Source organism: Branchiostoma belcheri, unplaced genomic scaffold (assembly GCF_001625305.1).
Source record: "Branchiostoma belcheri isolate BF01 breed outbred unplaced genomic scaffold, Haploidv18h27 scaffold208, whole genome shotgun sequence".
NCBI classification, from domain to species: Eukaryota; Metazoa; Chordata; class Leptocardii; order Amphioxiformes; family Branchiostomatidae; genus Branchiostoma; species Branchiostoma belcheri.
In genome coordinates this window covers 190,894-202,956 of record NW_017803580.1, presented here as the reverse complement: position 1 = coordinate 202,956, position 12,063 = coordinate 190,894, and the positions used below count along the sequence as shown (strand labels likewise).

At 38.9% G+C, this 12,063-nt stretch overlaps 2 protein-coding genes across 2 annotated transcripts in view; one reads left to right on the top strand and one right to left on the bottom strand.

Moving 5' to 3' along the window:
- LOC109469573 (putative protein 2) overlaps positions 1-5,032 on the top strand; it is a 6,829-nt gene extending 1,797 nt beyond the window's left edge. Inside the window, exons 3-5 of the mRNA XM_019768107.1 lie at positions 2,257-2,356; positions 3,811-3,942; positions 4,685-5,032. Coding sequence (XP_019623666.1) covers positions 2,257-2,356; positions 3,811-3,942; positions 4,685-4,813 — 361 coding nt within the window. The 3' untranslated portion in view covers positions 4,814-5,032. The remainder of the gene's footprint in view (positions 1-2,256; positions 2,357-3,810; positions 3,943-4,684) is intronic.
- A 1,566-nt stretch (positions 5,033-6,598) lies between these two features.
- LOC109469563 (pre-rRNA processing protein FTSJ3-like) overlaps positions 6,599-12,063 on the bottom strand; it is a 29,633-nt gene continuing 24,168 nt past the window's right edge. The window contains exons 19-21 of the mRNA XM_019768098.1: positions 10,410-10,502; positions 8,440-8,534; positions 6,599-7,884 (exon numbers count right to left, since the gene is read on the bottom strand). Of these exons, the coding sequence (XP_019623657.1) occupies positions 7,677-7,884; positions 8,440-8,534; positions 10,410-10,502 (396 nt within the window). The 3' untranslated portion in view covers positions 6,599-7,676. The remainder of the gene's footprint in view (positions 7,885-8,439; positions 8,535-10,409; positions 10,503-12,063) is intronic.

The following is a 12,063-nucleotide window of genomic DNA, read 5'->3' as shown; positions in this document are numbered from 1 at the left end:
TATAATGGTTTTATTTGAGTTTTTTGGCTGTGTTATAGCAAATGTATTACTGTGTTAGTGTACCACGTTTGGGCATGAGTCATCACAATGGAATGCAGGGCATCAACCAATAGGCATGCAGCTTTCCTCTATTCTTCTTGCTGATTGGCTGTTGGGATTTAACTTGATTAACACCTGCACAGAGCATTTCCACCTGCACAGAGCATTTCTTGCTGATTGGCTGTTGGGATTTAACTTGATTAACACCTGCACAGAGCATTTCCATACTAACAGTATGTCTGTATTCAAGTGTTTTGGTAGGTATTTCAAGCTTTCCTGCTCCAGCATTGGAATGCGGGGCATGAACGTTTTTTTTTTTATTTTGAAAATCAACAGTTTGCATTATGCAATTAAAAATCCTAACCAATAAAGTAGGGAATAGCTATCCAACTGTTGTTTTAGTTGTATGTTACTTCATATTATAGTTATATCAATGTAAATCATTGTTTTCCCTTGTGTTTCTCATTCTTTCCCTGCCATGTCGTAAAATGTGGTGAACCCATCGCTGTATTTGCTCCAAAGCAAATATTGGCCTTTCTAGTTTATTAAATGGTTTATTTGCAAATTGACATAAAAGTAAAACAACATTGAAGCCTAATAATACAAAATTGTACAAAAGGCTGAATTACGTTGTTCTAGGGAACACTAAATATCAGTAATATTTACAAACATAATCAAACTAAATAACAAGAATATTTACAATTAGTAGCAGGTAATTACACGGTAGATGAAGAAATGTTTAAGAGTTTAGACAGGAATGGACTAGCACTGTTCCTGTACCTTTCAGATTTTATAGATGGTACTGTTGGCTAAGCGGGAACCCCCCCCTTTTAAGTCCCTATTATGTACTTCATTGCGGGTGGGGGGTGTCCCGATGGCCAGTGACCACTAAAATTTAAGCTGGGACAGCTAAAAAGACAATTAGGGACATTTTTTGGAAAATGGAAAAATAATCAACATTTTGGCCCCGGAAAAAGTTCCCAAAATGGTCTGTTTACTCTGCAATTATAGCACACCTGGAAGTCAGAACGTAAACAAAATAAAGCTGACTTCAAGTTCACTTCCTGAAAAATAGGTTGGGACAGTTCATCCTCATTTCGGGACAGTAGGAAAAAGTATAATTTTGTGGCCTGTATCACGCGTTAGTAATGATAATAATATTTTAAGGATTAATGACCTGCCCTGAGATGTATATTTAAGGGTTAATGACCCGCCCCGAGGTGAATATGGTGTGATAAAGCCTTGTCAGTTGCTATAACCACCGAATGAAGCCACCGAGTGAGTGCAGCGAACGAGGTGGCTTTATGAGTTGGTTATAGCAACTGACAAGGCTTTATCACACCATATTCACTGAGAAAGGGCGGGCCATTAACGCTATTATCATATAGCCTATCCAAACTAACACAGTAAAGAGTGACACATTCCTGTATAACACATACAAACTTAAATTATGTAACAAACCGTTACAGTCACTCCCCTATCTTCCCGTCTGCTAGCCGCTGTTTCTGTCAGCTTTCCCCTATTCCAAGGGCCCGCATATTGAGACTAAATTGGGGTCAAGGAAAAATTCTGACATAGCGTTGCCCATTGTATGCTCTTACAGTGTAATCGTTTTACCTGTTCCACCGGGTTCATTTGAGTTCACCGGAACATTGGAAGGGGGTCATGTTCTATTTGGGTCATTGGTAGGGAACAGGTGTTCTTATGGGAGTCACCGGAGGTCATTGGAACACAACTCAAGTTATTTTCTGATTTTTTAGAACTAGAGCCGCATTCTATTGGGGCCACCCGAGGTCATATGCGGTTGATTATTGGGTTGTTTAATGTATGGATTGGGATGAATAATGACCCTGTTTTACTCTATTTGTGACATTACGGCGTCATAAGGAATGTGGAATGGAGCCTTCTGATTGGTCAACGTCACCTGGCTAAATGATAATGTATCATAAGGCCTGGTCATTTCCTATAACGACCTCTTAAATTGCCTCATTCGCTGCACTTTTAAAACTAGTAAAAGGCAGTTCAACAAAATAAGGATCGCGGCACATCAGGACAAAACTGCAGCCATATCCACGCTATGGAGGCCAACACCATTAACCCCTAGCCTGATTTTTTAATTGCAGGTTGTTTAAGCTTTTGTATGTAAAATTGAAAATGTCTCTGGAAAATGCAGACTGCAGATGGGTGTTTCTAAATTTGTGTTTGTTCTGTTTGCAGCGAGTGTGGAAAAGTTGTGGACCCTTTACCTGACAATCCTGTGGAGTTCTGCCTGCGGTGTGAGTGTGAATATGAGAGTAGAAACACCATGCTGATGAAGGTACTTTCTAACTACATTGCATTAGATATTGTCAGGGCTGGAAATACTGGGTGCATGTGCTCCTCAGTGCACCCAAAATTGGAGCTGTGCACCCAATTTTTTTCTGTGGGTGCACTGGGTGCACTGGTGCACCCAAACATTTTCGTAGGTATTTTTGTACATATTAAATGTATAATAGTATACAGGATTTTCTTCGCATCTAAGTGTCAGAATAATAATAAAATATTTATTTGTTGCAGTACTTGTTTAAGATTTTGAAGTTACAATGTAGCTCCCATTTCAGATTCAAGCCTAGAAGAGGAGCATTTTTTTTTGTTTTATATGGTGCACCCAAAAAATTTCTGTGCACCTATTTTTTTAGGTTAGGTGCACCAGTGCACCTATTCCCAAAAATGAATTTCGAGCCCTGTATTGTGGACGTGACTCTGAAACCTAAAGTCTCTTGGAATGTCGTCATAATGGAATGAGCCCTTCAGTAAAACGTACTGCACCTCCACGAAACCTGTAATGTATTGTGCATAGCACTTTGGCAGAATGTCTTGTTTAAAGTCGTATTCCTGTATACATATATTTCTGTCTCTCTCTCTTTATATATTTTCATGAATATCAGTTACTGTACCAGCTTGTAAGCATAGTTCTGTAAAATCCTTGGCATTCACGCACACATACTTGCACACATGGATGGATAAATACACACACACACACATAGACACACACAAATGTACATACACATGGACTCACAGACACACACACATGGACACAAATACACACATTTATATCATACCTGGGCCACAATAACGTACGATAATGAGTTCCGGACCGAGCCGTACTTTACGGTACAGCCTGGGCTCCATGGCTTCCATAGAACGATTCGGACGCGCTTTGCCCTAACTGCGTACGCCACTTTGGAAAATTTGAATACTGAATTCGGACATTGGAATTCATGTTGTTGCATTTTAGGGTTTAGTGGAACCAACTTTTGGCTCATCTTGCATTGAAAGGCGCGTTTTCTTGGGTGGGTATGACATAAATAAAATACAACACGGTGCATTCCGCATCGCCCTCTGTTCCGGCCCTCCCGCAATCCGACTCGCGGGCGACACGCGGTCGGTCGGGCGACCCGCGGTCAGTCGGGCTGGTACCTTAGGAATTCGGAATACCCCGTGTTGTATTCTATATGTATACATAAACTTGGACTCAGACACACACACATGGACATGCATGGCCACACGCATATATGTACATGGACAAACACAGATACATATATTACATGGAGACACACACACACACACACATAGACATACTGGACACACTCGGGCACACATACACATACACACACAGAAATGTAAAGGGTTTCTTTAAGTATGAAACATTTCTTGCCTTCTAGTTTAAAATAGGATAATGATGGGAATGAATAGTGGTGTGAAAAATGCAGAGTTTTGAATGTGTCGCAGGTTCTGGTCCTGTTTGTGTTAGCTGTACTGGGGGTGTTGGTGGTGTATGCTGGGTTTGTCATGTGTCTGGAGCCGCTGTGTGCCAAACCACAACAGCCAACCTTCCCAGACTCTGGACCAAGACATGCACAGGTATGAAACACGTGTAGTATGCAAAATTCAGGAGATAGTGTTTCAGAGGGTCTAGTTTTCAACATTTTCCCGTGGGAGCATGCACCCCCCCCCCCGACCACCCTAGAAATGTGCTCAATTATGGGTTGATGGAAAAAATTTATGGGCTGGCTAGAACCCTGTGCTAGAGTGACTGTATTTTGGCATGTCTTTTATTTGTATGTTGTTAGTGTAATTACTAGTACATTTACAGGTAAGGTATGATTTTAGTTGTAGTAGCCTGTAGTGGGAGATGGTGGTGAAAGATCCGTAAAGATACCAGATGATAAATTTTCTGTAGAGAAGGATCTATAAAGTCTGAAATTAAAAAGAGTGATAGAAAAGAAATGCTACAGATTTACAAAGCTATGTATATATGATGTAAACAAAAAAGGCATTGTTGGTTTGAGGAATGTTGGTTGGGTATAAGGTTGTAGTATGGAGGCTTGTGTATTTACAGAAAGTATTTCCCAATTTCAGAACAAAATTTTGACTCTTCTGCAATGTTGCAGGGCACTGAAAAAAAGGATTTTGATCACTGCATGTAGTGCGTATAAATTTAAAACATGTACATTGTATATCAATACACATCTGGTAGTAATTACCTATCACTAATTATAATTCTGGAGTATAACCTTAAAAATGAGTGTAAAAATTGGCATATTGGTAAAATAGGATGCATGTCCATCTGACATATTGAGAGTGAATTGATGTGTGTTTACAGGATGACAGACCACATCTGGTGCGCTCTGCCTCCATGTTGGGCCGTGTGGACAGTGCACGCCAGAGATGGAAGAAACAAGTGGAAGTCCAGCGAGTCAATGTGTACGATAGACGCAACATCCTTAGCTAAGTCCATTCAAGTTGAAACCTGAAGTTTCTTTGTAATCTTGAATCTTCAATCTGGACATATATATAGTGATGTTCCATATTTGTTATTTATTGTATATATGAGTGTTAGTTTAGTTCATTTGTATATTCATCTTTGAAATATTTTCATTTGTGTTTTAGGCCACACTAATTCAATTTGTTGGTTCTCGGATTCACCTCCTCATTTTTTTTCTGATTTGCAAAAAAAGAAAAGAAGATTCGTATTCTGAATCAACTTAAATATGCTCATATTTTGCCCTCAACAGTTGAGGAAAGTCCTTTTCTTACTAGTTGTTACAGTTTTCCCATCTGTCATTGCAGTGGTTTGATTAAAAGTTCGAAATTCATTGTTTAAATATTAACCCAGCCTTTTGTGTTGACTTCATGGCTCCTATCGTAGCATTTGGTGCAATACTAGGAGGCCTAGACCTGTTTTTATTTTATTTTTTTCGCCCTGTTGCTTCAAATTTTTTTCTGAAAAAAATCCAAGAACCAACAAATTAAATTGATGTGGCCTTACTACTTTCTTATGTAATTGTTCTAGGCCAGAATATATACATCAGTGTATATTTCTTGAGCTTTTACACAGTCCATGCCAACATCTGACATTACTGAAATGAGTTACAAAGTTAATGCTGTGCAGCACCAGTCCGGGAGATACAAAAGTGAAGCTGCTGTCTTATCAATTGGTTTGTGACAGATCTTTTCTTGTTTTTGGAATGTTTTCACTAAATGTACTATACAATCATGCATTTTGATTTGTGTTTTATTTGAGGTAGTATATTTTTTTACATGTTTAGAAGCCTTTAGTGTAAGTATAAAATGATCTGACATAAACATTTTGTACATTACATATAAATCATCAGATACTTCATATCTTGGGTACTAGATACCTGTTTTATGTCCATTGGGGTATCTGACAATTGCTCTAAAACACGGAAGGTATATAGATAGGAAATAACCAATGTAGCTGGTAAAACACAAGTCTTTGAAATCTTTTTGGATATATAGTTATCCACTGTAAGTAGATAAGGTTTACTAATGTAAGTCATGTAACATGTCTAAGTAGGGCAAGCATATACAAACCTTCAAGTATACATGCATGATGAAACTTGATAATTTCGTTGAATGTTGTAGCTCACCAAGGAATTTTTGATTGCTCTTACGTTGACATTGTTCTGGAGTGAAGCGAACAGATGACCATAGGGACACGTACCTCCTAATTACCTGGTGATATCAGCCCCCGTCTCGGTTGAGTGTCGGCTAGTGGGCTGTAATGTGGATAGCCTCTATTACTTTACTCACAAATTTTAAGTAATCCAGTTGTGTGTCCAATATCTGTACTTTGTCCAAGGTGATGAAATGTCCCAGTGATTTGATGTGTTACGCCTTGACATGATATGACTCTATATTGTGAAAGTATCAAGTACAAAAGTATAGAATTTTATCATTATGATGGTATATATCAACACAAATGAGTCTCTGTAGTTTGGCTTATTGATATTGCAATATATACTTCAACTTTGTCAGAGGGTACAACCAAATAAGTCACAACCCATGTAATCTTAGACAATCTTAGGCCACACCAATTTAATTTGTTGGTTCTCGGATTCGCCTGAACAAACAAAAGATGCTCTATCATTATCGCCATCGCCGCCATTCAAGAAACCCTGTCAGTGACAACATAATGAGACAAACAGGTGTGACTGTAATGAATGTATGCACCAGGTGTGAATGTTGGAAGCCAAGCTCTGGATGGCGTCCCCTCACAGATACATAATCCGTCATAGACATATGGATACATTGTTACATAGCTATGGTATGTCAGAATCACAACATTTCAATACATGTATAAAATATGTGATGTTTTAATAAAGATTGCTGATGCCATTAAATTTGTGCAGATATGGTTCAATGACAATTTTACCAACTTATTTGGTAGTATCAAAACAACATCTTCTATTCCTTGCTTAAGTTTTCTTTATTCTATACTGGCTGTGGGGTTAGAGTGGCGAGATTGTTAGCATTTTGTTCTTTGTAAGGCCACACTGATTTAATTTTTATGGATGACATCTGCGCACACAATAATTTTCCCCTGCTCTAAAAAAAATCCTCCGGGGCCCTGCCATCTGTCGTAATCCATTGTAGCTACCAACAATAGGAAAACGGTGGTAACTACGGAGGATGGTACCCAGGCTGCCGAAGCTCTACAGAATTGGAGAACTGATAGTACAGTGCACTGGTGCCGACTTGTAATGCTACAAAAGGCCAGCATGTACCGGCTTGTAGTAAAACTTGTTACGCAGAACCACAAATTCACAATATAAATATACCAGCTTTGTATTCCTGTGGTTTATCAGCATTCGTTTTGGCTGGACTTTTTTTTTATTTGCCTGTTTGAATTAGTTTTAGGGCTTCAGAGGATGTCATCCATAAAATTAAGTCAGTGTGGCCAAGAATAACAAGAACATACATGTACAGCTTGTGGCTTCTATTACTTGATGTCCATGGGTTAGACCTAGTATCAATTACTTAATCCATGACAGTCTGCTTTTGACTGTTGTGGTCACAAACATTCTACAGTCGAGTGCATTACGTGATACTGTAATTTACTAGTGTAATTCACTTTGTATTCATGGTAGCAAATTTCAAAGCCTGAGGAAAATGAACATGTTCACAGAACTTAGTCTCCATGGTGACAGAAGATGGAGAGGGGGGCAAAAGACAAAATGAATAATTTGACATCTGATTCAGTAATCATATGTTTACGGTACAGATATAACTGTGGAAACAGTGAACATAAAAGTGCCATGACAATGAGGAATTACAGTATCCATTCAGTATTCTCATCTTCTCTTGCCTCGCATTTTTCCAGACTGTTTAGAGTTTGAGTTGATTTTTCTGGAGTCTTTCTTCATACGAGGGTCTACAACTCTGTATGGGCCCTTCAGCCCAGCTGGTCTCTTGGGCCTCTTTGCTGCATTGAATTTCCTGGCCACCACATAGGTCTTCTCTGGCTTCTTCTTACCAAGTGCACCAGCTTTTTTGTACAGCCTGAAAAAAAATTAAGAAATTTTACTACCCGGGTATATGATTTTACTTATGATAAATACAATTTATGGTTGATGTTTCTTAATGCCAATACAAACTGTAAGGTTGATTTAGATGTGACAGATTTTACCTTGTAAGCAGTACATGCCCTCTGCTGAAACATATGAAAACTGCACTGCAAGAATACATGCACACACGCACACCCTTGCACACACACACACACACACACACACACACACACACACACACACACACGCACACAGTCACTCGCACACAGTCACTCACTGACACCTACTGACACTCACTCACTCACTGGTACACGCACAAACATGCCCAAACTATATTTTACTTCTCATCTTGAAAGTTAATCTTTGTTGATAGAAGTCATTTTCAAGCCAAGTTTAAACTATAGTTTCCAACACAATGTACCCAAATTTTCGACTGTGTTACAACTTTTTTAAAGCATGCACACATGTACACACACCATACTATGTACAGCCCTCAGTAAATGTAAATGCAGATACATGCCTGTACACGTTCATGTGTATGGGAACTTACTGTTTAATTTGCTGCACTTTTTCTTTGTCAGACATGTCTCCACTCTCTGTAATAGCCTCAGCTTTTTTCTTGGCCTTCTCCAGTCTCTTCAGTGCCTTGAAAGTACAGAGTGTATAGAGGCATGTTGAAGATGGGTACATTGAACCAATTATGAAAACAGATTCCGCATGTACACAATGTATATCTATAATGTTCTTATTTGCATTTGCATGGATACGTGCATGTATATGTGCAAAGAGGGCATGTTTAAGAAACAATATATTCCCAGTAATACGATAAATTCTACTTCAGAAACTTTCTAATATCTACATGTAAACATTCTTAAAATCAAATATATTTTCCTATGTTACATATAGTATGTATGGTATGCCAAGCCAGGCAGGGGTTGTCATTTTGCACATCCACTGCAATTTCAGGGCAGCAAAACAAAAACAAATATTCTGGATGAGGAAATCTGCCTTATATTGACATTGTCTTACATTGACTTTGACATTTTTTGTCACCTTTTTGTCATTGTTTCATACTTGAAGCAATGGAATTTTTACTGATCTTAATGCAAAAGTATGCCGTGTTTGTTGCTACTGACTTTGCTAATTAAAAAGGCAAATAGTCAGAGCCAATACATGGTGTTATTTGCTTGCAAAGTATAGTTCTATATAAGTTATTTATTGTTTTGTCAAAAAACAGAATTTTGCCAAAAATAATGCCCAGAAAAATACAACCTTTGCCAAGCAGTCACACAACTGCTACATACTAGGAACATATCAAAGCTTTACAAAACTGACCTGAGTAAAGCAACGTCAACACTGCTGTCGTTAGCAAAACTACAAAAACATGTGAATTTAGGACACACTTGTCTAGCGTCGGCCATTCACGAAGGTACATTTTGTAAAAACATCTCACAGCGTTTCCCGCTTGTTGCGTGAAAGGTGAACGGCTCATGAACAGTATGGGTGAATTTCTTACTGAACTATGTTCTCTACAAAAATGTTCCAAAAATTCATTCATCAAAACCTGACCACTCTGACAACTAGCGACAGAATGCTGTGAGTTTGAGCATGTGAAAAAGCGTCTGATGTTAGGGCACACCCCGTTTAAGTTTAAAATTGCTTTACAATCCATTGAGATAAATGTTAGAATAGGAGATAATAGAGTCAATTCGGCGTCACCGTGTGGGTTTTTTCTCCATGTCTCTAATACGTTTGAATTATTTAGAAGAAAAGAGTACCCCAGTAACAAAAGTTCTAAATTTTTCAAGAATTTGAAAATGAAAATTTGAATATCTTTGAATTCATTTATATATTTCTGAAACATTTTGAAAGTGACTGTACAAAGATCTCTTTATTTAGAATAAATTTGAACTACCCATGGGTTTCTTTCACTATTCAAAATATTTAGAAATATTTCAAACAAATAACCAAATGGTAGATGTGGGTAATTGCCCCCATAAAAGTAGGTGCTAATCCTACTCTTCTGTATTCTTCTGTATATTTTTAGATTTCACTGCTGGACACTGGTGGCTCTTTTGTTGTAAGGCATCAATGCCTGACACCCAGGCAGTCTACCCTGTACTTCACAGGGATGTGTGAATTACTTCCTTCCCATCCCACTGACCTATTTACAAAATGTTAGAAATAATTTGAAATAATGGTAAAAAATGGTACAGTGCTGTTAGAAATATTTAGAAACTATTGGAAATGTCATAATCCACATCAGGAATATTTCTAACATTTTAGAAAACCAGGGAATTATTTAGAATATTGACAAGATGTTCAAAATATTTCCAAATTATGAAATTTCTTAGACAAACAATTACAAAGAATTCAAAACATTTCTAAATAATGACAATAACAACCCACACGGTGACGCGGAATTGACTCTAGCCTCGTGTGTAGTTTTACACATAAAGTTCATTCATTTTCCTACTGCAGAGACAGCAACAGTGTAGGACATCATGTAAAATGTATTACCTTCCTCTTCTTCCTTGCCTTGGCCTCTGCTACCTTCTTGACTGGGCGAGCGTTGATGGCCCTCAACTTCTCCCTGTACTCAGCAACCATGTCCTGACAAACAGTGCAAACAAAAATTGGAAGTACATGTACTGTCTTTGGATGTGAAGAGTTTTTTTAGAGCTGGCTGGAGGACGGAGGGGAGCAAGGGGCCAGTACCTGGCCTGTGCATAAGGGGGCACACCCCAGTTTATTTTGGGTCTCAATTCGATTCTGCATACCCTCAACTCTAGCGACCGTCTCTTTCAGGAAATATCTCTTAAGCCAAAACACTCTGTTTTCAAATGAAGGATATCCCTCTAGCTACGAGAACAATAGAATTTCAATTTCTTTCCCCTCTCACATTTTACTAAATTTTAGGGGGAAAAAGAATTTTTCGATGAAAAATGATGCCAAAAATTGGCCATTTTCACATGGAATTAAACCCATCACCCAGATTTTAGCCACCGATATGACTTATATGGTCGGAAAGAGAAAACCCTTATGTATTATTAAGAAAAGTATAAAGAAAATCCTAACACTGAGATTATCACAATAGCGCGTCGCGCGAGGCATAGCTACAGCACCCCCAGAACGCATACAAGGCAAAACTAGGTCAAACCGAAGCACCGCGCTCAGGGCGGAAGGACACCCGGAAGTAAGCCTCGGGCCCGAAATCAATTTTCACCCAAAACACGCCACTTCTTACACTTTCCAGCCATGTTAGTAGTTAATCCCATTTTGCAGCAGATTATGAGAAATGTAAACTCAAACATGAACAACCGGAACCCCTTCGTCACTTTTTTTCCGGGCACTACAGTGGACCCCTGTCGCGGAAGAATTGGTGTGTGCACCGTTAATTAATCAAAATCTTAATTAATATTGTCTTTGGGTAGAAGAAGTTTTCCTCTATGCATTATGCCAAGTTTGGGTTGTGGGCGGTATTTCCTTCTTGAGTAACAGGTGGTTGAAAGTTACCGCCCCCGAAGGCTGATTTTGCGCCTCCCGCCATGTTTACCATTCAGTGCACATAATGAATCTGACGTCACAATGATCGCATCCTCTCGAAGCGGTTTTTGTTATTAATTCAAGCTCAATGAACAAGTCTTGCCATGGAAAAGATAGGTACAGGGATGCTCTTGCGCAAGAGTTGACTTTCCATCCATTTCTGGCTGGTATAGGTGGTATAAACCGCCTAGAACGTATTTGAGCTGGTGACGTCACAATGCCCGCCTCTGGCTGATCGTTCCAAGTGAGAACGATTGCGTTTTAAGTTCGGCGCTTCAACGGAAAGCAGATAAAATTGCTATTTTCAGTCATAGCTGGTAGAGAATAAACCTGGCATTCCTGTCCAAGCTTGTCCGCTCCCGAGATATAGTTTGTTGTGCAGGAAAACCCAGCTAAATATTGAATCATTGGTAGAAACGGAGACCTGGTCCGTACTTCTGGCGACTACGGAGGTATAAATGGGCATTTACTGAGAGAAGGCTGTACACTTGGGTGTCGGTCTCGGTGAGATATAAAAGCCTTACATTGTGTCTTCTCAATAGTGCAACTTATTTGTCTGAACATTCAAAACTAGTTCGAGCACGAACTGGAAACTTGATTCGGGAGGAAAGCCAAGAGTGACGTCATC